At 34.0% G+C, this 26352-nt stretch overlaps 1 protein-coding gene and 1 pseudogene across 1 annotated transcript; both read right to left on the bottom strand.

Annotated features, from left to right (window-relative positions):
- Nucleotides 1-17213: 17213 nt before the first annotated feature.
- LOC141691026 (uridine/cytidine kinase UKL1, chloroplastic-like) lies at nt 17214-18828 on the bottom strand. Its single transcript, XM_074495775.1, has 5 exons — nt 18821-18828; nt 18686-18779; nt 18490-18576; nt 17704-17772; nt 17214-17617 (listed from the first exon to the last, which is right to left on the bottom strand). Exons 1-5 carry the CDS (start codon nt 18826-18828, stop codon nt 17471-17473), a joined length of 405 nt encoding a protein of 134 aa, XP_074351876.1. The 3' UTR covers nt 17214-17470.
- Nucleotides 18829-18855: 27 nt separating this feature from the next.
- Nucleotides 18856-23138, bottom strand: LOC141691025 (plasma membrane ATPase 2-like; annotated as a pseudogene).
- Nucleotides 23139-26352: the final 3214 nt, after the last annotated feature.

Here is a 26352-nt window from a genome sequence, read left to right as displayed (position 1 = left end):
TGCTCAAGTGTTTGCAATCATATAGTTAAGACATCATTACTTTCGCAAGGTACAAATTCACCTTTACGCTTCTTTTCGAGTAAATCTTGCTTTCCAATTATGCAGTTTTAGCATTGAATCTAATTTGGTGCAATCACTGCCCTTATATAGAGGCTGTTCAGCATCCTCAACAAACCTCTTAAACTCATAGGTTTCTTTGTCGTAATCACCCGATTTATTATTATACGCTGCTTCAAAAATATTAGGCATTTCTGATGCAGCATCGAGAATGTGCTCTTCCGAAGAAGTGGAAGCGGAAGAAGAGGGAGATGTACTATGAACAGATGACCTAGTAGCATTATTCTCCCCATGCTAAATCCAATCAACGTACCCCAGACTAAATCCTTTCTCATACAAATGACCCCTAATTATTTTTACCGATTTTATTTTAAAATTAACGCAGCGTGCACATGGACAGGGTATTTGCTTAGGATCTTTACAATTTTGTTCGGCGTACATTAAGAACTTTTCGACCCTAACTTCATATTCTAATGTGTCCCTATCCGCTGAAATCCACGACTTATCCATATTTTGAAACGGCTACAACCTACCTGATTATAATTTTCAATATCAAATGGCATTCAAATTTATAAGCGCACACATACAATTTCACTGATTATCCCTAATTTAATGTACTTCAGGAATTTACAAGTTAATAGATAATATACACAGGTTCATATAAGTTAATAATAATGGTTATTTTTAAGTAAGAGAAAAGGTAACCTGAGATACATCTCAAGCTCCTTAACCGACACCAAAACACCATCACTTCCATATAGATGAGAGAGGGTGGATATTAAAGAAGAAATACATGTCACTGAAGAGCAACGCAATAGCGCTCAGAGAGAGAATAATAAAATAAGAAAATAAGCATGGAAATAATAGAACGAGGTAGTTTTTATGCATCTCCGGAAACAATCCCTGCGATGTATCTCTGTTTCTAATTATTCATTAAGTAATTATTATAACACCCTCCAAATCCGGGGTATAGATTTGGGGCATTATAAATATCAACTGCAAACTAAATCTGCACAAGCGGAATATAAATATAATATTTACCATGAACTACTTCTACTCGGGATCTTTTAAGGTTAAGAGTTGAAAACAAGAACGACACTCTAATTTTATTACAAACCCAAATAAAAATAATCTGACTCAAGGACTCTCTTTATTACAAAACTTTATTTTATCTACATTCTCACCACACAACTTTTATTTAAACCAACATTACTACTTATCCTGTTACACATGATCTGGTAACTCAAAGCTCTCTTCTGGAATAGGGATGAACACTTTTGGTATAAGAGGATCCCTCTGCTTGACTCGCTTCTTGACTATACGGGTTCTGATGGGTTTCATTCTCTACCTTAACTATAAAACAATAGGAATAACAATAAAAAGGGATGAGCCAAAATTGCTCATAAAGTCTGCAACAATATATATAGTATAAAGAGAGAAGAATAAATGAATCGATAAGCTGCTGGTTTGAACAACCATCTATTTCTGTATATAATAATAATTTGCCAACACTGGGGAGTGCCAAATGAACAAGACTGGAAACAAGAACCAACATATGCACTATAACCTGCTGATCCGTCAGGATACAGTGCGGATCTATACCCAACTACATAGACCCAACCAATATGAGGAGTACTCAGGCAACTATGGCCTATTAATTAAAGGTCTAGGTAAAACCCAGCCCGTATCGTAACCATCCAGTCCAAAGTTTAGCATCCGGAACAATCGGAATGCTTTTGATGTATCCCAACATCAGGATATATCAGAGTATATGTAACAAGGGTAAAAGTATTGGAATATGAATAGGGAATTCAATAAATTGAGAGAAATCAAGAATCAAAATAAAATAGAAACAAGAATCAATAACTGTGTAACTGTGTATATGAACAAGAATTATCAAAGTGTAACTGATGTGAAAAATGGGATATAACTCACTATTCTGAATTTATAATAGTGGAAAAACTTGCCTTGCGCGTACTTAACCTGGTTCAACTCACCACCTTCTATCTCCTGCTTGATCTACCTTACTGATACTGAATCAATCATAGAAAGATAGTCGTTGAGATAACTTACTACATACGCGTATCTGGAATTGATACTACGCAACACTATCAATCTACCCATGCGTTTCTATCTGACTCGCATATATACACATATAATTATATAGCACATAAGGTTCACATAACCACGTAAAGCACATAGTACATAAAGCACATAATTGATTTTTTTGGACTTATAAATATTTTTAGAATCGATACTAGACTAATACCTGTATTAACTAACCCTATTTGATTTTATTATAATTTTTCAGAATTTATTTGACTCGATTCTACCCCTATTAGGGCATATAAATAATTAACTATCACAATACGACTCTCTTTCGGAAGAAATTATGACTTACAATTATTTTTATTGGATCCATTTTATTTTTCTGAGTCTTGGGGTCTTCGTTTCCCTCAAAACGGACTAACGGTTTAATTATTATGAATTAAACAAGATTTAATTAATTATTATTTAATTATAATTAAATAATCCTTAATAATATTTTTAAATAATTATTTAATATTTATTGTATTTTAAAATAATTAATCCCTAATTATTAGGATTAATTACAATTTATTACAATTATTTACAAATTATTATTAGTTACTCGATTAGATCGATTATTTACAAATAACCAATCGATACAACTAACTGATACGCTATTTATCGAATAAATAAGTAATACTCGCACCATAATCTAATTCAACGATCAACTACTCGTATAAATATGAGCTACTCGCACTCTTCGTATAATTATCGAACTATTATATTATTACTATAACCTATACGATTAATTAATCAATTAATTATCTGTATTTAATTATTTGATACGAATAATCATTACGATATTCATCGAATAAATAAATTATCGCTCGAATACTAATTCCAACTTATCGAAATACTACTCGTATAGATACGAGTTATTCGTAATATTCAACAAATTAACGAATTATTATTCTTATTATTCAATTATTTTTAATCCTATTTATTAATTAATTACCTAATAATTAATTAATTAAATAAATAATAAATAATTAGATAAATAATTAAATAATTAATTAAATAACTAATTCAGAATTTATAAATTAATAAAATAATTTAGAATTTATTATTAATAATTTTCAGAATTTAAAACTGATTTTTAATTGATTTTTAGAATTAATCAAAACTGATTCTGATTTTAATAAAATATAAATATTTAATTATAATTCAGAAACACAAAACAGGGATTGGGTTTGGGAATTAGAGGATCAAACCCGGGTCGAAACCGGGTTGACCTCGGGTCGTGAACAACAGCCGTCGCTGTCCCAGAATCCGGCGACGGTGACGGTTTCCGGCGAGGCAAAAACGATGACCAAAGCTACGATTTAAATCCCGTTTCTCTGCGTGAGCGTTTCTTGGCCACCACAGCAGCTTCCTTCCGCCTTCCTTCTTCTTCAATCGTCGACACGTCGTCGGAAAACGAAGAACACCGTCGCTGCGGCGGTTCTCCGACGAGGACGAAATCATTACCAAAATCGACGAAACCGGTGCCAAACAAACAGAAATTCGACGATCTATACTTTCCTATTAACAGAATCATCAAACAACTAGCTAATCATCAACCCCGTATTCGAAGAAATAAACCCGAAAATACGAATTAAAAATCGATTCAACAAACAACAAAAACAGTTACATAATCATAACTACGATTCACCAGCTTCAAAACGACTACTTACATGTTCGATTTGGATGCCGGAATCACCTTCAAAATCCGATTTGATTTTCTGCCCTGTTCTTCACCAACAAACCCTAGTTCTTGATTTTTCTGAATTTCTATGATTAATTAACTAATTAATTAATAAAAATTAGGCTATTTATATTATGAAAAATAATACCCCTAAATAAAATTAAGGGGCTAATTACACATCTAATAAAAATATATGACCCCAATTTTTATAATTTTTTTGGGTATTAATTATGAATTTTTAAATATACAATAAATACAAAATAAATGCTAAAAATTCCCAAAAATTATGAATATTACAGAAATGCAAAGAAAAATAATGTATGATAATTTCATGATCATATAAAAATAAAAATGTGATTTTTGTGGGGTTTTTGGTACCTGAAGGGGTCCGGAAAAGTCGTTTTTCGCAAAAAAAGGAAAATTTGTAAAACATCTAGGGGTTCAGAATAGCGATATAGTATAGGTCATTTTTGGCAAAATAGGACCAATGATTTTTTTTTGAAATACGGGCTTTTAAAACACTGTTTGAGCTATACGGGTTTTGATATAAAAATATATAACTAACGATAAAACGCTCAATAAATATCCAAAACACGTTCGGATCAAAACAGACAACACTTAGCACATAACATTTAGGGTTTAACGACTCAACACCTTTAATCGCATAATAATTGTAACGCCCCCAAATACGGGGTCAGAGGATTTGGTCGTCACTATGAAACCTCAATCCATAATAACCTGTCTAATCAATAAATAAATGCCAGCGGAAGATATTTAGCAAAAATGACCCCAAACTAATCCAAGATCTTTTAAGGTTACAGTTCTAGAAACAAGAATTCCAAATTCCATAAATAATTTTTCACTTTCATTTAAAACTCTCTTCAACAAATTACAAACTCAAAGCTAAACCCCCTAGTATAACTTCGAAAAGAAGTATACTAGGCCAAACTATAAAATACACAACTATAATATAATATAAACAACTTTATACAATAAAACTTACACTAGCCTGCAACCCTGGACCAATTACCTTCCAAAAGCTTCTTCTTTGCTTCCTTGAATTACGCAGCTAAACAGCGTAAGCTAAACCTCACTGGAGGTTAAATTTGAAAACAGGCAAGTATGAGCGGAAGAAATGCTCAGCAAGATCATTATAGTAAATATCGGGTCATTTTGGTATAAAACCCACATCTGCAATAGCGCAGAATATTTAAAACCATAATTGTTGAATCATAAGATTTTAGTTGAGGAACCCCAGAATTGATTCCTTAATTGTATTCAAAACCATTTTGATATTTTTGAGCGAAATGCTTCAACAATACTTTGAATCTTGACGATAATAAAACTCATAAAATAATGTTTACGGAAATATCGTAAACAACAATAACATGAAGCAATGATTATGGATTGAATCATAAACTTTACTCAAAACCGAACTCTTGAAATTAATACTTATTTTGTTGTCATATCAAATTAGATATCAATACGAACTTTGATGCTCACTACACCCATACTGAAGTCAACATCAATCATCTATACTAATACCACCTTTGATGTTTAACAACAACGTAAGTATCAGCATAAATCAGAATCTGAATCAAAACCGCAATTCACTTTTAATCCAAAACAAAATCAGTTGATAAATCATTTGTTCTATGATTAATAAAACAATTTAGAAAACCATATTTTAGATTGGAACCAATAACATTTCATGCTGTTCCCGATAATCAATCGCGAAATAACACCGGTATCCCGCAGCCATACTGTAAATATAGGTACTACCCGTATCCCGAAGCCATACGGTACCTATAGGGCGCCAGAAAAGGCATAACTAGCCTTGAAAGATATTACAGTTGGACCGATATCTCGATCACCTACGCTGTAACCAGTAACCAGTAACCATTCCAATCTTAAGAACCTTTTTATTTTAAAAGGAGCCGAATCATTCGACATCCTAAATAATTTTATTCCCCCATTCACTTGGGCAGGAATACTCGCAACAAAATCATCTTTCTCAAAATCCAAAATATTTATAAATCCAGTAATTTGATAAGTAAAATCACTTAACTATTCTGAACATAGAATAGCAGAGGGTACTTACATAAACAGAATCATTTAATTCAGCGATATGTAAAACATTTATCTATTCCGAACTGAGAATAGGGAAAGCAATACTTGCATAAGAATATTTAAAATAAATATCACTTGAACAATAAGTGATGATAGGGATACTTGCATAATATGATTCAAAATAAACGTCACTTGAACGATAAGAGAAGTCAGGGGTACTTGCCTTTGGGTTTTAGCAGTTAGTTACACTCGCAAAGACGCATCTATTCTTTTTAATACTTTACTGATATGCTGCTCCTGCGCTTGCTAGAATCCAGATACCCAATACCATTCCGTCTTATTCTTTATCCAACGTCTTGTCCTGATCAACTCGAATAATCCGCATCTATAATTAAAAGATATAACTTTAATTTCCTAAACGATAATTACTCAACGAACTGCGCGTCAAAACCCTAATGTCTACCCATACGATAGCCCGCACATAAAGAAGACAGTCAACTACAAGACTCTTGACTCACGTACGCACGTAATTCACATAGCACATAAGCACATAACTCATGTATCACATAATTCATATCACATATGACTCGGTTCGTCAAAAGGTTCAACTCGATATGTTTGAAACTGAAATCAGGTCAAAAATATGATTTATCGATCAATAATTGACTCAGAATGACTTGTAAAACAAGCAACCTTTCGAAAGAAAAGGATTTGGGTCTCGAAAGTATTTTTATTGAAAGCGGAATGTTTTTCTGAGTCTGTAAGCGTTCGTCTCGTATTAAACGAACAAACGGTTGATTTAATATGAATTTTTGAAAAAATTTCGGAATTAAAACGGGTCTCCGAATCATTTTATAATTAAATAATAGGGCTCGAACACCCAAAAATAATTTTATAATAATTATCGAGCCTGTAAAATAATTTAAAATAATATTTTAAAGCTCGAAACTATTTTTCGGAATTTTTAAATCAAAATAAATAATTAAATCTAATTAAATAATCAAATAAAATTAATTAATAACTAATTAAACTAATTAATAAATTAATATTTAAATTAATTGACTAATTAAATAAATAATTATCAACTAAAATTAATTAATTAAATAATTTGGATTTATTTTTGAATTAAAAATAAATTTTCAGAATTAAAATAATAATTTTCGAAATAGAAATGAATTTTTAGAAATTAAAAATAGGATTTTTTAAATTATTTTTAAAAAGGAAAAATCCAAAAACAGTTGGTAAGAATAAAGTTTTGGGGAAATCAGATCAAAAGCGGGTCTGGAAATAACCCAAACGTGTTGAAACCGGGTCAAACCGGGTTGCCAAGAACAACCCAGACCCACCGGACCAATTCTAGATTCCGGTGGCGTCGGGAGTTCCGGCGAACCTCCGGTTGGCCCCAAATCTCAGCCAAACAACAGGGTTCTTTCATGCTTTGCATCAAGATTCAGTCCAGAAGTATAAAATCATCAACCAGTTTCATAAACGATGCTCAGAACTAATACTTCGGTGAAAACGATAAAAACCCGGCGAAACTCGACCAAACTCCGGCGTGGCCAATTACTGGTGATCCAGGAATTGTCTATTAGATTTATATATACCAATCGAGTCTAAATTTAGCAGGGAACATGATTCAATCATCAAAAATAACTAATAACCCCCAGGGCAGAAACGCACAATTCTCGATTAAGAACATTCATATCAAATAAACCCTAATTTTCGAATCAGAGAATCAAAGACTATTTTAAACATGTTATTGAACTCTATTTTTGAAGTATAATATATGAAATTGACCAGAAAAACATGCTCTACAACATGGAATCATCAAAACACTAAAATAATCAAGGCTGCAAAAATTCATATTTTTTCACTAAATAATTCGAATTAAAATAATTAAATAAGAAAAATACCTTGATTCCTGGGCAAAAAATGATGATTGATTCAAAGAGAGGATTTCGAGAGCTTCGTTTTGATATGCTGCATGCCCGAATCGGAGTTCGATAATGCCTTCGTTCGTACAATTGATTCTCAGTAACGTATCGGTTTCTAGGGTTTTCTCTGTATTTACTATATTTTACTGGTTGCAACTGAATAAACGAAATAAATGAAATAAGAAATAGTCTATTTATATTTACGGAATATTGGTTCGCTCTGGATCATTTTGGATCTATAAATTAGTTGCTTAGCGCTAAGTAACTACAAAACGATCCAAAATAGATTACTTCACCGCTAAGTAACTATAAAAACGATACAATTTAATATCAAAATTGGATAATTATCAAAACCGAGCTTTTCATAAAACACCATATACGAAAATAATATAAAAATATCCCGTCTCTCAAGAATACGGGTTTTATTGATTTACCGAAATGGTTATCGTACCGAAAATTTTGTGCCGGGCCGCACACGGTTCAAACCGTAATCCGGATCGAAAAAGTCAAAACACGGAAAATGTCCGGAATTACTAGATTGGGTTAGATAGGAGTTTTCGGAAGGGTTTCGGGTTGTAAAAACGTAAAAACAGTTGAAGTTGGACGATTCCCGGCTTTATAAAATAGTTTTGTAATTAAACAGAAAATAATTAATAAATCCGTAAATTATTATAAAATCATATAACAATCCTAAAATTACTAGGAAAATGTCACAATTATCTATATTTTATTCTGGACATATAATAATTAAAATACTCAAAGAATATCACATATAGACATTCAAAACATCACTTCAATTACCAGATAATTCACCAAAATTCACATAAATTAACATAAACAATTCCAAATAATAATAATAATAATAATAATAATAATATTGAAAATATGGGATATGAAAATAATACACATAATTTATCTTTATTATGATATAATATAAGCGTAATTTCTCAGTCGTTACAATTATCAACATTTATATAAATGCTTGTTATAAAAACAGGACAGTTATAAAGGCAGAACAATTATAAATACATATACATGCTCAATCTCGACCCTAATTAACATAAATTAAAAATATATAAATCATATCTCAAGGTCCACATGTATCTTACCCTTATCACACCACACTCTTAACTAACCCAAAACATGTATACTACGCCAAGTTCAAATTACAATTCAAACATAGACAGGGTTAGTCTAGGGACAAGACATACCTTTTACCCTCCTAACACCACAAACATGTCTCACATTCCCGCTTCACTCTTGGGAATGCAGTTACACAGCCCTTTGAAACTCCTTCACTTGACAAACCTAATCAAGCCAAAAAGGATAAGAAATTACAATGTATACAAAAATAACAGAACATGCATACATAAATTATAATGTATCTTACAAACACATACTCTTAATCAAGCCAAAAAGGATAAGAAAATAAAACAAAAAATTTAAAGAAAAAAAATTAATAAAATACGAATCAAGTCAAAGGATAAAAAAACAAAGCATGTAGTTTGATTATAAACAAACAAATTACAATAAAATAAACAAAACTTCCAAAACAAAACTTCCAAATAAACAAATCATCAAAAAAGCAAGTACACAGCAAGAAAAAATAAAAAATTACAATAAAACAAAATTTGTAACATACAAAGCATTCGAGCTAATTATTCATACAAAACTTGTAACATACAAAGCATACACAGAAAAAATAAACTATTTGTTTTATTATATAAACAAATTATGAACAAAAAATACAAGAAAAAGAGACATGCATAAATAACACTTACTAATTAGTACAGATTCGAGCTAGGGTTCTTGCCTCCTTTCACAAATCGACCTCCTTTGCATAAATCGACCAAAGTCCAACCTCAAGCAGTGTTTAATCGGCCATTTCGGTTGAAAGTTAGGGTTCGCTTCTTTAAAATTAGGGGTTTGAAAGTTAAGGTTTGAAATTAGGGGTTTCGGGTAGTATAAGTTAGGGTCGAAGGCTGAGTGTGAGTAAGTGAGAGAGAATCGGGAGAGAGGAAGAGAGGATGGAGAGAGAGTCGGGTGAGAGAGACGGCAGCAAAATGTTTCTAGGGGGGAAATGTTTTTAGCAAAGGGGGGGAAATGTTTTTAGCAAGGGGGGGAAATGTTTTTAGCTAAAGGGGGGAAATGTTTCCCGTGTTTTTTAAACTGTAGTTTAGAAATCAGTTTTGATTTTAACTGATGTAAAAACTGGTCTTTAACATCATTTTGGAACAAACCGATGTTAAAAATATTTTTAACATCGGTCATTAATGACAACGATGTCTAAAGGGTAATGTTTATTCATCGTTTTCTTGTAGTGATTGGATCACTCTTTTTCTCTCCTTTTTCCAGGGAGCAACCCAGACTCTCACTCATGTCATTACCTGATAAGTGACATTTTATACCACTCAGAAATCAAGTATTTTGGGTATTTGATGGGTTTTCTAGTGTTTTTGCATTTCAGGGTATAACTTGCTTATATAGGAAGAATTCATCAAAATAAGCCTAGGGAAGTACTTGGAATCGGTTGTGTGAAGTTATGCGAAGAAATCGGCAAAATCAGGTCCAGAACGAAGAATTTTCCAGAAGTGTCCCAAGCGCCCGCCTGGAGATCTGGGTGGCCGCTTGGAAGCTGAGGCGCCCGCCTGGGAAGCTAGGGCGACCGCCTGGGGTCGAGATTTTTAATTCTGATTTTTATAATTCTTGTTCTACTGGACTTTTGAGACGGATGATTCTTGTGGACTTCTAATAAGTAATCTTTAGAGACTTTTTACGATATGAAGTAACAAGCAAGGAGCAAGGAGAAAAGATTAAGAAGACCGTTTTAGCACACCGTAACGAAGAAGAGGAAGCATACGATTTCTTGTGATTCTTTTATTCGTTATAACAGTGGATGCTAGTTTTCTTTACTTTGAACCTATTTACTCTTATGACGTACTCTGGTTTTAGTAAGTATTTTATTAGTTTATATTGTATTTTATTAGTTTATATTGTCGTGTTATTATCATGTTTTCATATGAACCCATGGTGACGATGAGTTCTATTATAGGCTAATCGTGATCATGGGGTCGTAGCAGATTTATTATGGATTTCTCTAGTTAATTGGTTAATACCTTAATGTGAGATGATTGTATGATATCTAGCATAGGTTGTACTTATTCATCTTATATACGTCGCGAATATATAAGATAGCCTGTTAATCTCTTGTGAAGCGACAGTGAATCTTGAGATTTAGAACTTGCCATATTAGCATAGGTTTATGTATGTGTATGCATGATTAGTGGGTAACTCTAACCGTTTTACTTGCCCTGTGTAATTATAATGAATAACTTGTGCTTAAATCGTTATGTTGTCAAATTCTGTAGATATATAGGGTCTCAACATAATTGATGCCTATTCAACTTCTATTTTAATTGTGGATGTTTGGTAGAATGGTACTAGTACAACGAAAGTTGGCTTTTATCAGTTTCGTGTTGTTCGATTAATATCATCACCGTTACATGCTAAGGGTAATAACAATGACTATTAAAGGAAGTAGTAATGAAGTTATGATCTCATGTGTGTTTAATATTGTTAATTCAAGTAATAATTTTAGTATTTTATTCTCATAGTTAATTTTAGTTAATAATTAGTTAATCAACCTTAAGTGTTATTGTCTTGACATTAAGAAGTAATCATACATTAGTGAGTGAGTATTAATTGAACATAATTAGTCAGAGTCTCTATGCGAACGAACTAGAAATCATTCTATATTACTTGCGATCGCGTATACTTGCGTGTTTTATTAGCACATGTTTTGTGCCTAACACTACCTTTCCTCAATCCTAATAGTGATTGCACAATTACTAAGTCATCTGCACTCGTAACTATAATTGAACTTTGGAGTTTTATAGAGACACCCGACGGATGAGAAATATCCATCGGTTTAGTAATTTGACTATCCGATGGATGACTGCTGTTAGGAACATCTGTATGGATACAATCACTACTCGACGGATGAACAATATCCATCGAGTGAGTAGAAATGAATGAGTTTGGAGTGGAAACTATTGTGGACTCTGTACAGATTGATGAAAATTTTAGCACAGATGTCTCAACAGCCTCAGAAAGAAAAGGCAAGAGAGCCAACAAATCATCTAGAAGATGATGCTCACTTGCATGGATTTTTGGCTTCTCCAACAGAGTTAAAGATGGAGAATATGGTTGTGATATTTGAATCATGTCAATATCCAAAGAGTGTGTGGGAGAATTTGGTGTTTGAGGTGTTTCAATTTGTACAGATTTTGGCTGTGACTCCACATTTGTTGGAGCCACATCAATTTGACTTTGAGATGGTGCAGTGACTGGGTCTTTAGCTCCAGTTTGCACTGTGTGTGTACCATGTGCATCGCCAAGGGTTTTAGATTTATTCTTTCTTTTGTAGGTTTGTGGTGAACGTGTGTCCCTACCCCTTTTGTTCTGTGCTCCTGGTTGAGAGCTTGTTTCAATAGTTACATCCTTTTAGGAGGATGAAACTAGAATTGAGCTTTTATCCTTATTAACAACCACAGTTTGTTGGGAAACTGTGGTGTGGCTTGGTTTGGGTACACTATGTTCACCATCCTTATCTTTAGGGTTTCTTTGATTTTCACCCTATCCCTCACCTATCTTTCCCACCTTCATACTCCCCTCTTTGTGTTTAGTGGATTTTACAACTGGCATCTTTTGAGAGACACCAAAGGGGCTTGCTTTGTCTTTGGTTTTGAAACTTTGGTTTTGGTAGCTTGGGTAGGCATATGTCTGGTCATTGACACAGATGCCACTACTACACTAGAAGGCAAAGAAATGGTTGAGGTTGGAAGAGTAGAGACAGTTGAAATTACCTCACTTACCTGAGGTGCCTCCATTACTGGAAAGTAGAAGAGTGGCACCTCTTTGTGGTGATCTGCTCTATTGAGATCTGCAATAATTCTTCTTTCTTGAACCCAACAATCTAACTTGTTGGTTGGGTTCTCAAGCACAATATCCTCAGAGGGGTGGTTAGCAAGCATCATGAAAAATCTAGCATAATAAACATTCTTACCCCTCTTATTAAGCTCCCCTAACTTAAACCCCAACTCAAACAAGACTAGATCACTAAAATTGAAGTATTTATCAGTTACTAGCATGTAAAGCATGTTGAGCATGGAGATGTTAACAGAATCAAAATTGCTAATTTCTCTAGAAAATACTTTAGTACCTACATCACACAGAAAACTCCATTCTTTCATAAGACCCAATCTCCTAATTTCACTTAATTTAGAGGTGGAGAGTGCATAACCCATGGAGTTTAACATGTTAACAATATCAGTGTCTGTGTGTAGAGTAGTGACAGTATTATCAGGAATCTTAAAGCATGCTTTAACAATGTCACTATTAATACATAATTCCTTACCTTTAATAGTGAAAGTGATGGTCTTATCAGTTGAGTTGTATACTGCAATTGTCCATATTTCCTCCACAACCTCACAGTAGATAGTGGGAGACTCCAACATGGCATATTTGAGCGTACAGCCTTGCACAAAATCCATCATTTTATGGTAGTCGCCAGACTGTTGAATCCCCTTGTTCACTAGAGCCGTGAAATTGTTCTGCTCATAGATAAAGCCAGTTTGAGACATGATTTTGACGACTGGTGCCATTATTAGAGAGTAAAAGTTACAGAGAGAGAGAGAAGGTAGTTGCTTTTGAGAAAGAAAGAAGTTAGAGCAGATAAATTGAGAATGATAAAAGAAAAGAAATGAAACTGAATTTTGCTTTTACACTATCTAAAAAATAACTGTAAAAAATAATAAATTAAAATAAAGTGACCAATAAAAATTGCCCAAAGTAGCCGTTTAAAAAGATAAACTGTAAAAATTCCATCAATTATACGTCGTGTTATGCTTACAAACTGTAAGTATACTTGATGGATAATGTTCAGAAAATTAACGGCTAAGATTTAAACAATTCGACGGATGAGGAAAAACAGTTATCCGTCGAGTTATAAAAATTCCAGAAAAATAATTGATTTTATTAACAAATTATATTTCGACGGATGATCGAACTCGATGGATAATGATCATCCGTCGGGATGTAAATTTTGACTTAGCTAAAATTTCATCCCGGACTGAAAAATCAATTAAATTTTTGGCTGCTTTACAACTTGCAAAATATCTCAAAAGATTCAAGAGTAATTAAGCATAACTAACTCACTAACCAACCTTGAAAAGGTGGATTCATCCAGTGGCATGGTAAATATATCTGCAATCTGTTTTTCACTTGGAACAAAATGTAGTTCCACAGTACCATTCATTACATGTTCCCTTATGAAGTGGTACTTCATGTCTATATGCTTTGTTCTTGAATGCTGTACTGGATTCTCAGTGATGGAAGTTGTACTTGTGTTATCATATAAAATAAGAATTCTTTCCACTTGCAGACCATAGTTTAGCAATTAGTTTTTCATCCACAAAATATGTGCACAGCAACTGCCAGCAGCAATATATTCAGCTTCTGCTGTAGAAGTAGAAACTGAATTTTGCTTTTTACTGAACCAGGACACAAACTTGTTTCCTAGAAATTGACAGGTTCCTGTTGTACATTTTCTATCAATTCTACAACCTGCATAATCTGCATCTGAATAATTAGTTAGATCAAAACCAGAATCTCTAGGGTACCAAATGCCAAGTTTTGGTGTACCTTTGAGATATCTGAAAATTCTCTTAATATCAATTAAATGAGATTCTGTAGGATCAGCCTGAAATCTAGCACAAAGACATGTAGCAAACATTATATCTGGCCTACTAGCTGTTAAGTATAAAAGTGAGCCAACCATGCCTCTATAACTTGAAATATCCACAGACTTTTCAGTAGTGTTTAATTCAAGTTTAGTTGCAGTGGCCATGGGAGTTTTTGCAGATGTGCAATCCATTAGTTCAAACTTCTTTAAAAGATCATAAATGTATTTAGTTTGACTAATGAATATTCCATCATTAACTTGCTTAATTTGCAAACCAAGAAAGTAAGTTAGTTCTCCCATCATGCTCATTTCATACTTACTTTGCATCAATTTGGCAAACTTTTTGCAAAGTTTTTCATCTGTAGAGCCAAATATAATGTCATCTACATTAATTTGAACAAGTATGCTAGAGCCATTAACATTTCTAAAGAATAAAGTTTTGTCTATAGTACCTCTAGTGAAGTGATTCTCTAAAAGAATCTTTGACAAAGTGTCATACCAGGCTCTAGGTGCTTGATTCAGTCCATAGAGTGCTTTCAAAAGATAGTATACATGATTATATAGATTTGGATCTTCAAAACCAGGAGGCTGACTGACATAGACTTCCTCCTCCAACTCTCCATTTAGAAAGGCACTATTGACATCCATTTGATAGACCTTGAAATTGGCATGGGCTGCATAGGCTAAGAAGATTCTGATGGCTTCAAGTCTTGCAACATGAGCAAAGGTTTCATCAAAATCTATTCCTTCTTGTTGATAATAGCCCTCAGCAACCAATCTAGCTTTGTTCCTGACTACTATGCCATTTTCATCCATCTTGTTTCTGAATACCCATTTGGTGTCTATTGGATTCTTTCCTTTAGGCTTGGGTACCAGCTTCCAAACATTGTTCCTTTCAAATTGGGTAGCTCCTCCTGCATAGCTAAAATTCAATCAGGATCCAACAAAGCTTCTTCTACCTTTTTTGGTTCTTCCTTAGATAGGAAACTACTGTATATACATTCTTCTTAAGTTGCTCTCCTTGTTTGAACTCTAGAAGATACATCACCAATGATGAGCTCAAAGGGGTGATCCTTTGTCCATTTTCTTTGTTGAGGTAGATTAGCTCTAGATGAAGATGCCTCATTGTTGTCTTGATGTGTGATTGAGTTTTGATTATTGGAAACACCCCTGAGTTTGTAAATCTATGATTTGAGAAAGAGGGACTTTTTGTAAGTGATCTATTCGGACTTTTAGCTTCTTTTGATGACCCGACCGATGGTATATTTTGAGTTCCGACGGATGAAGTTGATTGTCTCCCGATGGAAGATACAGATTGTCTGTCGACGGATGAAGCATTCTGTAACTCGATGGATGTTGAGTTATTAGCTTCATTAATTATAGATTTTTCTGCACTTTCCTCATTAGTAGTTTCTTGATCACTTTCATCATCATTGTCATCACTAACCATCTCCATATTGTCAAATTTGAGGCTCTCATGGTAATCTCCATCTTGCAGTCCTTCAATATTTTTATCATCAAACACAACATGTATTGATTTTATAACAATGTTGGTTCTCAAATTGTAGACTCTTTATGCTTTACCAACAACATATCCAACAAAAATTTCTTCATCTGCTTTAGCATCAAACTTCCCATTTTGATCAGTTTGATTTCTCAAGATATAACATTTGCAGCAAAAAATATGAAGAAAATTTAGAGTAGGCTTCTTGTTGTTCTTGAACACACTACTAGAAAAACGTCAATAGACATCGGCTAAAAATCGATGTCTATGAATGCAAAAATCCGATGTCTTCGTGGGTGATGTTAAAGACCCCCCATTTAACATCGGTTTTAAACTGATGTTAAATACAACATATAACATCAGTTCTTTGTTTAAAACTGATTTCTATATCTTGATATTAAATTTCTCATGCATATCTAATCTTCATATATCATCAGAATATGATATTTTTATCAATTTAAATATATATGAGCTAAGCAAAATCTTTCAATTTAACCAATAAACTGATGTTGCTAGTACCAGTAACAACAGTTTTCATCAAAAACCGATGTTAACAATACCTTTGACATCGGTTCTTAATTGGTAACCGATGTCTATTTGTAACAAACTGATGTCTATAATACTTAATAACATCAGTTTTATATTTTAATAATTTTTTTTGTTGTAGTATTTAACATCAGTTTTTACTGATGTTAATGGTCCACTAGAACTGATGTATTAAGCTTTGACAGACATCATTTTCCATTGTAATGATGTTTGTACCTGTTTTATTAATGCATATTTTAAAACTATAGATTCCAAAAACCAATGAAGTACCAAACCCAATTGCTGCATAATACCAATCATCTATAAATCTAACAATCAATATTCAAACATCAGGTACAACAGATTCGTCTAATCCAAATATCAAGTACTACACATATCCATTCATATATTCTACTACTATCTATACAAAGAATTTGACTTGGTACCGACAATAGCATGTAAAATATCATTTGAGGAACGCCCTCGTTCTTCTGCATCTTCCCACTCCTTAGTAAAGCTCATGTAGCCTCGTCCCGTATGATGACAATAATCATATGTACGGGTCCTAAACACTTGAATGCCAGAATTAAACTTAAACTGTCAGGTTTCTGGGTTAATAATACCATTAAACAATTAAGAATATCATACATCACATTCCTCATGCAGTAGCCAAAGATTTTATATATATATGCAAAACTCAAAGCTTCCTCCAACATAATTGCTAGATAAAAGACAAAATACAAACTCACTTGTGTGCACGAGTTGATCTACATTTACACTCTCTAACTCTATGTTACATAGGCTGATGTGGTACGTCCTTCGAGAGTAAACACCAAGATAATTGCTGATATCACTCTTCTGAGTAATCAATCATCGGTACCAAAGTAACGATCTCCAAACTCCCCCATACCCGGTATTACACGAAACTCTTCATTTAATGCTACATCAATCTCTGAAGTAACTATTTTAAGCGTTGGGAACCTCTTGCTGACACAATGTATTCCTTCAGGAGCCTATACGAATCAATGATAAATGAATCAGTGACAAGGGAACTCTAAGGCATAACAGTAAATGCAAACAATTTACTTATAACACTTACAGATATAAGATTAAGAAATATAATATGGGATTCCGGTACTCCCTTCTGCATGAGTAATTCAATCGCCTGGTGCAGTAGTGAATCCCTTCCTTGCTGGTGTAACATAATATTGGAGTTTCATATATGTTTAAAAGAAGGGAATGCTGAAATATGTAATCAACTCCTTCATAGCATGACTAACAAAACAGAAGTCTTAAACAGAATACTCTTTTGTTTTAAAGATTCCTCAGCGCTCACCTTCGAACAATCGAGACTCCACACAATTTCTTGTAGAAATCAACTCCAGCATATACCGATCCTGAAATTATATTACATAAAACTGAAATATAAATGAAGCAAACAACTTATGAATACAACAGATAAATTGTATCATTTTCAGATCCTAAAAACTGTAGGTAAATGCCTTTTAAAATGTATGCAAGTCAGTAGCGGATATATCTATCCTACATCGGATTAATATGGTGAAAGAAATACCAACTGTCTGATGACACAGGTAATATTTATATTACACAAGAAGAAAGCTCTATATGAAAAGAAAATATCTTGGCACCCTAAAAAAGTGAAAAACTAAATACTTCAAAGTTCAGAGTTCACATCATTTCTCGTGAGACGCCCTGATGCTTTATTATAAACAAGTGATGTCCCAAAAGTCTTAGTTTTGACATTTAAAATGACTCCAAATTGCCTTCCCAACAAAATAACTTCAGAAAGAAGTTTGTTATTTTGTAATAACTTCAGAAAACAAGTGAAAGTAAAAGGAATCCCCCTCCCTCACTCTCTTGATATGCAACAAATATTACCAGTTCCAAGAACTAGATCCAAGAGCAAGACATGTTGTTCTGAGATATCTTTTGGAAGTTTTTCGTATATAAGCTGTAAATATATAAATGAATGTTATTCAGAAACCAAGGAGCAAAAAATTCAACAGCAAAAAGTGTTAAACACACTCAAAGAAATAAATTTAGAAATTAGAACACTATACCTGTTTACCATTATCCCCATCACGATGGATTAGAATTTTCCCAATCTTTATTCCTTTGCAACAAGCACGCATAGCATTCTCCATGCTTTTACCACTGTATAGATAAGCACATAAAATATTTACTTAAACAAATACGATATCATAGTAGCTGATTTTTGAAATTGCAACTACTAATGGAGAATATCACTGACACCAAGTTCCAGAGCTCTTCTAATTGTTTCAGCACTATCATGACGCGGTGGATCAAAGAGAGGAAGAAGTGCAATGAACTCCCCAGGCCCGCCAGAACTGTCTTTGTTGCGCTCAGGCACTTCCTGTAGAAAGAAACCGAAAAAAAAAAATTAAGTACACTAACATAAACATTTGCATCAAAAGTACTTAAGCTATTGTCTATGAGATCTTTATCAGTTACCTGACGAGCAACCCCCAGTGATCGAAGTCCATGTTCTGCAAAATTGTCAATTACTGAATGTACCTTCTTTTCAATTTTGGATTTTGTTGTGTGCCAGGTCAAGAATCTACATAACACCAGACCAAACAAACTTATCAAATGCATTCTCTGAAATTTCTCCGATACCTTTAGACTACAAGAACTAGTTTTACCTGCTCTGGTGCACATTTACTAACTCTATGCATTGTACCAGCTTTGTCAATGTATGTCAGTGCTGTTCTTTTGTCAGTTGGATTAAATGGCAGAAAATGGATCTCAGTTATTCCAGCTCGTGCCTTCAGTAAAACATGAATTCAAGTATAATTTAGCTGCTTCGCATCACAAGAGGAACATCTCTATTATCTAAAAACATCTAAAAATACCTGTTTAGGGTCTGCCAACATTGTAACGATAACAGAATCAATTGCATCTTGATTCTCTAACCTCGATGCTCTTGCAGCCATTAGTACTACGTCGTCCTTGTCCACTCCCTTAACAAACACCTGCAATGACAAAGAAGACATCAATAACAGGAAAGGGATAAGTAAGTACATATTACAAGTAGTGAAGCCTTCTAATACAAACTCAAACATATATGTGTTCTCACTATCATTATATATGGATACTAAAAATCAACCAGTCGCCATTTTGTTTAAGTAAGAAAATCAGAAGCATCGTTATGCTCCAACAGGAAAGAACTCAATTAATTGGAAATAGAATACGAATGTTCGGATCAACTATATAAATTAAACTAATTTCGTGATTCCTCAGTATTGTATAAAGGGTGACAGAATAATATAAATACTTATAAATCAAAAATCAAAACAAAAACATATACCCACATATACATCATAATTGATACCCACATACATAATTCAAGCAATTACTCAACTAAAAGCATAAAAGATTAACATGCTCAATTCAAACATTTAACCAATCATTTAAAAAATAGGGTTTTAAAATGAAACCTCTAAGTGAAAAATTAGGGTTAATCTTACCCAATTTATGCTCGACCTCCAAGCTTTAATCTCACATCTTTAACCTTTAAAATCAGACTTGACCTTACCCAATTCAAACTATGTCCAAAAGAGAGAGGTGAGAGAGCACAGAGAGCGAGCACAGAGAGCACACAAAGCACATAAAAATAGTCGGGAGAGATGACTGAGAGCCAGAGGTGATATTTAGGGTTCTTCATAGAGGGGTGAGTTTCAGTGAGTGAGAAAGAGAAACGAGAGGAAGGTGAAATGAGAGCTGATTGAGGGATAAAATGGGAGATGAGAGAGTGATGAACTGAGAGATGAGAGAGTGATGAAATGATGAATACGTTTTTTGTTTTTGTTTGTTTTTGTTTTCAGTTTTTGATTTTAATTTTTATTTTTTTTAATAAAAAAGAGGGGGAAGATGTGGGTGAAAAAAGGGGGGAAATTTTACTAAGTCAAAAAACATGGGGGGAAACACTTGGAGGGAATGAATAATTTGGTTAAGGGGGGAACGGGGAAGGTGCGTTGATTAATTTTTTTAAAACAGACATATAATATCGGTTGGGCTAAAAAACTGATGTTTATAACAACAAAAGACATCGGTTTCCAAAAACCGATGTAGAAAACACCTTTTACATCGGTCAAAAAAGCAACTGATGTCTAAGAGGTGATGTCTATTCTACTTTTTCTAGTAGTGACAATTGGTAGGGAGTCATGCATTTTACTTGATTAACCAGAGAAATATTCTGAGTGTATCATGCAGTATTTACAGCTTCAGCCCAGAAGTATGTTGGTAACTTTGATTTTTCAAGCATTGTCCTTGCAGCTTTAATAAGTGATCTATTCTTTCTTTCTACTACTCCATTTTGTTGTGGAGTTCTTGTTGCTGAAAACTCATGCATAATCCCATTCTCTTCATAAAATACTCTCATAACAGAATTCTTGAACTCAGTTCCATTATCACTCCTGATTCTTCTAACTTTGAAATCAGGATGATTGTTGACTTGCCTTATGTGATTGATGATGATTTCACTAGCCTCATCTTTAGACTTAAGGAAATATGTCCAAGAGAACTTTGAGAAATCATCTACAATTACTAGGAAAAATATCTTCCTTGAGATGGACAACACATTGACTGGTCCAAACAAATCCATGTGTAGCAGTTGCAAAGGTTCTTTAATTATTGAATCAAGCTTCTTTCTGAATGATGCTTTGATTTGCTTTCCCTTATGACAAGAATCACACAGTCCATCCTTAGAAAACTCCACTTGAGGAATACCTCTAACCAGTTCTTTCTTTACAAGCTCATTCATGGTCTTGAAGTTTAGATGGGGTTAGCTTCTTGTGCCATAGCCAACTTTCATCTTGACATGCTTTACTGAGAAGACAAGTAACATATTATACATTTGATGAGTTGAAGTCAGCTAGGTACACATTTCCTTTTCTCACTCCAGTGAGAACCACTTTGTTGCTTCTCTTGTTTGTCACAACACAGGCTTCTGAATTGAAGGTTACTAAATTGCCTTTATCACAAAGCTGGCTGATACTCAACAAATTGAGCTTGAGACCATCCACTAAGGCAACCTCCTCAATGATGACATTGTCTTTTGAAATCAAGACATATCCCATAGTATAACCCTTGCTGTCAGCTCCAAAAGTAATACTTGGGCCAGCTCTCCCCTTGAACTCTGTGAGCAGGGTAGAATCTCCACTCATGTGTCTTCAAAGACCACTATCCAAGTACCACAGATTCTTTCTGTTTCCCTGCACACATTAAAACCAAATCAAGTTAATATTGGTACCCAATTTTCCTTGGGTCCTGCCTTGTTAGCTTTCTTCTTTTGTTTCTTAGGTTTGATCTTATTTGACTTGGGGATATCAGATTCATCCTTAGTCATCTCAGTTGGACATTTGAAACCATTCATTAAAACAGAATTATCATGCACATTTTGATTAACAGGAAATGACATGCTATTTGCAAACATGTTATTCCACTAGGGCATGCTAAATGGCATTTGAGGCATACTAAATGCAGCATAATAAGGATTAGGTGCAAATGGCATATTAGCAAATTGTGCATTCATATTCTGTGTAGACATGACATTCATAGGCATAGAAGGCATAGCACTCATGTTGGGAAAGGAAGATGGTACAGTCATGGAAGTAGGCATGACAAGTTTGCAATTATTAGATAGATGATTAACACTACCATACTTAACAAAGATTTTTCTTGGAGCATACTTATCAGGTGTGTAGTTGTTATGTTTGTTAATGCCTACTTTACTTTTTCTATTGTTTTTGTTTTTAACCTCTGTTTTAACCTCAATCTTTTCTAGTCTGTCATTCAATTGCTTGATGGACAGATGACCAACATTCACTTTCTTCTCCTTCTTTACTTGACTAGATGTCCTGAAATAAAGTTTTTGGAAACTGATCCATATTTTTCATTTAACTTGGAAAGTTTGGCTTTACTCACAGGTTTGCTTACAGCCGGCGGATGAGGATTTATGTCATTCGACGGATAACCTTTTTGATTATCCGACGGATGACTCTCATCATCCGTCGAGTCTACATCTGTTAGCAATCCTTCAACCAAACTGGACTCTAGCTTCTCTTTACTCTTTTTCCAGGCTGCATCACAGAAGGACTCAATACCTTGAACTTTGGTGATTTGAGCATGGACATCTCTAGATGATTTCCATGCCTTAATCACCTCCTGTTCACGATCAAACTGCTTCAAAATTTCTTTTTTCTTCAAGGACTCAGTTAATTCCTCCTTAGCAATCTTACATTCTATTTTCAATTTTTCAAATTAAATCAACTAAGACTCTAGCACATTATTCCTCTCACTTAAAAACAAATTATTTTCTTTGATTTTAGCATTTTCCTTAGTGAGGGATTTAAATGTAACACACAAATGATATAATTCTGTAGACATGTCATTTATTGCATCATTACACTAAGCTTTAGATAAATGTGCAAGGTTAGTGGTGATTACCTGATTACTTGGAGAACTTGTTTTTATTTCATCAGATTTGGCCATTAGGGCTAGATTGACATAGCTGACATCTTCATCCTCATCCAGACCATTTGCTGCCCAATCATTTTCTTGTGTAATAAAGGCCCTTTCCTTTTATTTGAGCTACTCAAAATACTTCTGTTTATAATATACAGGCTCAAACTTCTTCTTGCTGGAATCTGACTTTCTACACTCACTGGCAAAGTGCCCTGCCAAGCCATATTTGAAACACTTGAATTTTGATTTATCCACCATGTTTCTATTTGGCTTAGCTGCTCCAAAGTTCTTCTTGAACTTGAGCTTGGAAAATCTTCTGAAAAGAAATGCTAGATGTTCATCAATATCATCCATATCATCTTGGCTCAAAGAATCTTCATTTTCTGCTACCAGCCCCTTACCCTTGTTTTCACAGACCTTTGAAGTAGACTCAACAAGTTCTATCTTCATCTCCTTTTCTTTCTCTAACTCAGCAACTAGTGCAATGGACCCTCCTTTCTTTCTCCCTTTCTCCATTCTTTCATCTTGCTCTATTTCAAGCTCATAATTCTTTAGATTGCCATATAGTCTCTCTAGTGTAAACTTCTTGTATTCTTGTGAATTTCTCAAGGAGACTGTCATTGGTTTCCATTCTTTTGGAAGGGATCTCAGGAATTTGAGGTTAGAATCTTTGGTTTGGAAGACTCTTCCATGCAGCTTCAGAGCATTTAGTAGCTTTTGAAATCTACTAAAGATATCAGTGACATTTTCACCTTCTTCATAGTGGAAATGCTCATATTGCTGAATTAGTAAATGCATCTTGTTTCCTCTAACTTCTTCAGTGCCATCACAGATTATTTGAATGGTGTCCCAAACCTCCTTGGATGTCTTTACATTGATGATGTTGTCAAACATGTCACCATCAACTCCATTGAATAAGATATTCATGGCCTTTTTGTCTTTCCTGACTTGTTCAATATCAGGATATGACCATTCATGCCTTGGCTTGGGAACTGATGGCTCATTTCCAGTTGCAGCTCTCATTGGTACATGAGGACCTCTCTCTATTCAATCCACATAGGCCTCATCATGAGAAAGTAAATGAAGATGCATCTTTACCTTCCGGTGATGGTAATTGTCTTTGTCTAGAAAAGGAATCTCGAGTCCAACATCCTTCTTGTTCATCTTGCTGTTTGTTGTGATCTTAAAACTCTTTGTGCTTCAAGAGCTTGCTCTAATACCAATTGTTAGTCCCTAACAATACAACAAGAATTAAAGAAGGGGGGGTTGAATGTAATTCTGGCTATTTTTTGTTTTCAATGGAAAATGGTTCTAACTTAATAATATATAAGTGTTTGATTTGCAAGGCGCGGAATGAAGAGTTAAATAAATCAAAACACAAGTAATAAAAACACAAGTCTTTAAAACTTTCTGGTGGATTTGAAAGTATCCACCATATATATATATATATATCAAGAGAATCCTATGAAGCTTGAATAGCTCACAGCTGCTTACAAATATGAACAACTAAACTTACATAGAAATGCTACAGGATACAACTTACAATTGTTTCTCTGAGAATGTATTTGATTAGTCTTCTTGTTGTTTTACTTGCTACTCTTGGTTTATATATCACCAAGATTACATAGTAATAAGACAAGATAATAAAACAAAACCTATCAAGTCTAATACCATGCTGCTTCACTACTCTATTCCAGCAACTTTGAATATCTTCATAATAGCATGAAAATGGTAATGTTTCTTTATTCTCAAAAACCCAGCTGAATAGGCTACCACATTCCTTTTGCAAACACTCGACGCATGTGATTGTGTTGTTACTGTCAACAGATGTTTGAATTGATCATTCGTCGGGTACATGATTATCATCCGCCGGGTTGCCTTGTTGATCATCCGTCGGGTAGCTTTGTAGATCATCCGTCGGGTAGCTTTGTTGATCATCCGGTGGGTAGCTATTTGGCACTTGACTTCATTTCATTTATGCAGAATTACAAGACATCTTATATTTACAACTAATCAACCTATTCTGCATATCTAATTAAAGTCAACATGACTTATGTGCTACTACAAAATCTATACAAAGGTGTTTGCAGAAATGTGCTACATGACTTATTGTTACATAAGCTACTCACTCGATGGATGTCAAATCATCATCCGTCGGGACTATATTGAGTCATCCGTCGGGACTATATTTGATCATCCGTCGAGTGCTACATTTTTCACTAAGTTGAATCTACTAAGGTGTTTTGTTAATGTAATAATCAAGTTCACAACATAGTCCCAACAATATAAGATAAGTGTTTGAGAGAGAATTGTGTTTTGAGTATTTGTGAAGGCAATTAAACAAGGAATAAGTAATTTTTTCAAAAGCTCAGCGCGGCCGCGCTACACTTGGGAGCGGCCGCGCTGTATCCCAGGGCGGCCGCACTACGTCGTTTTCCAGAATCCTGATTTAAGTAGAATAATGATCTACTGGACTTCTGGATCAGTTTGGGCTGCTATATAAAGACCTTTTAAAGACATTTTTCAGAACGAAGACTGAGGAAAAGACAAGAAGAGGACCTAATAGCACAAATTCAACAAAGGAGAAGAAGAATTTGTTTTACTTATGATTCTTTCCTTAAGTTGTAATCTTGAATGCTCGTTTTCTTTATTGTTGAACCTATTACTCTTGTTTATGTACTTTGATTATTTATTCAGTTTATGAAGACTTAGTTTATTATACCATGCTTTCATCGGAACCCACAGTGATGATGAGTTTGGTTATGAACTAATCGTTATCGTGGGGTTCTAATGGATTTACTTATTGATTTTAATAGTTAATTTGTTTCAATATCTTAGTGTGTAGAGATTGTATGATATCCTAGTATTGGTTGTGCTTATTCGTCTTATGAGGGTCGCAAACTTATAAGATAGCGTGTTAATCTCTATTGAAGCGATAGTGAATATAGGGGTTTAGAACTTGCCATGCTAGCATAGGTTCATGTATTTATTATGCATGATTTATAGGTAATTTTAACCATCTTACTTGCCTTATGTAATCAAGATAGATAACTTGCACATTAAACCTTTAAGTTGTCAAATTCTATAGACATATAGGGTCTCAACATAATTGGTGTCTATTCAGCTTCTATCTCTTTTGTGGATGTCTGGTAGTAGGGTATTCGTGCAATGAAAGTTAGCGTTTACTATTTTCGTGTTATCTGATTAGTTGTCACCACCGTTGCATGCTAAGGTTAAGAAC

Source organism: Apium graveolens, chromosome 10 (genome assembly GCF_009905375.1).
Source record: "Apium graveolens cultivar Ventura chromosome 10, ASM990537v1, whole genome shotgun sequence".
Lineage (NCBI taxonomy): Eukaryota > Viridiplantae > Streptophyta > Magnoliopsida > Apiales > Apiaceae > Apium > Apium graveolens.
The sequence above is the reverse complement of the archived record's forward strand: the minus strand, read 5'-3'. Positions and strand labels throughout refer to the sequence as shown.

Bases quoted from the DNA above. Each gene is read 5' to 3' on its own strand.
- LOC141691026 (XM_074495775.1), bottom strand. The intron at 18,577-18,685 runs GTATAGTGTTCT...ATATATTTACAG, and splicing joins ATGGGGATAATGGTAAACAG to CTTATATACGAAAAACTTCC. The intron at 17,618-17,703 runs GTAAGTGTTATA...TGATTCGTATAG, and splicing joins TATTTCTTAATCTTATATCT to GCTCCTGAAGGAATACATTG.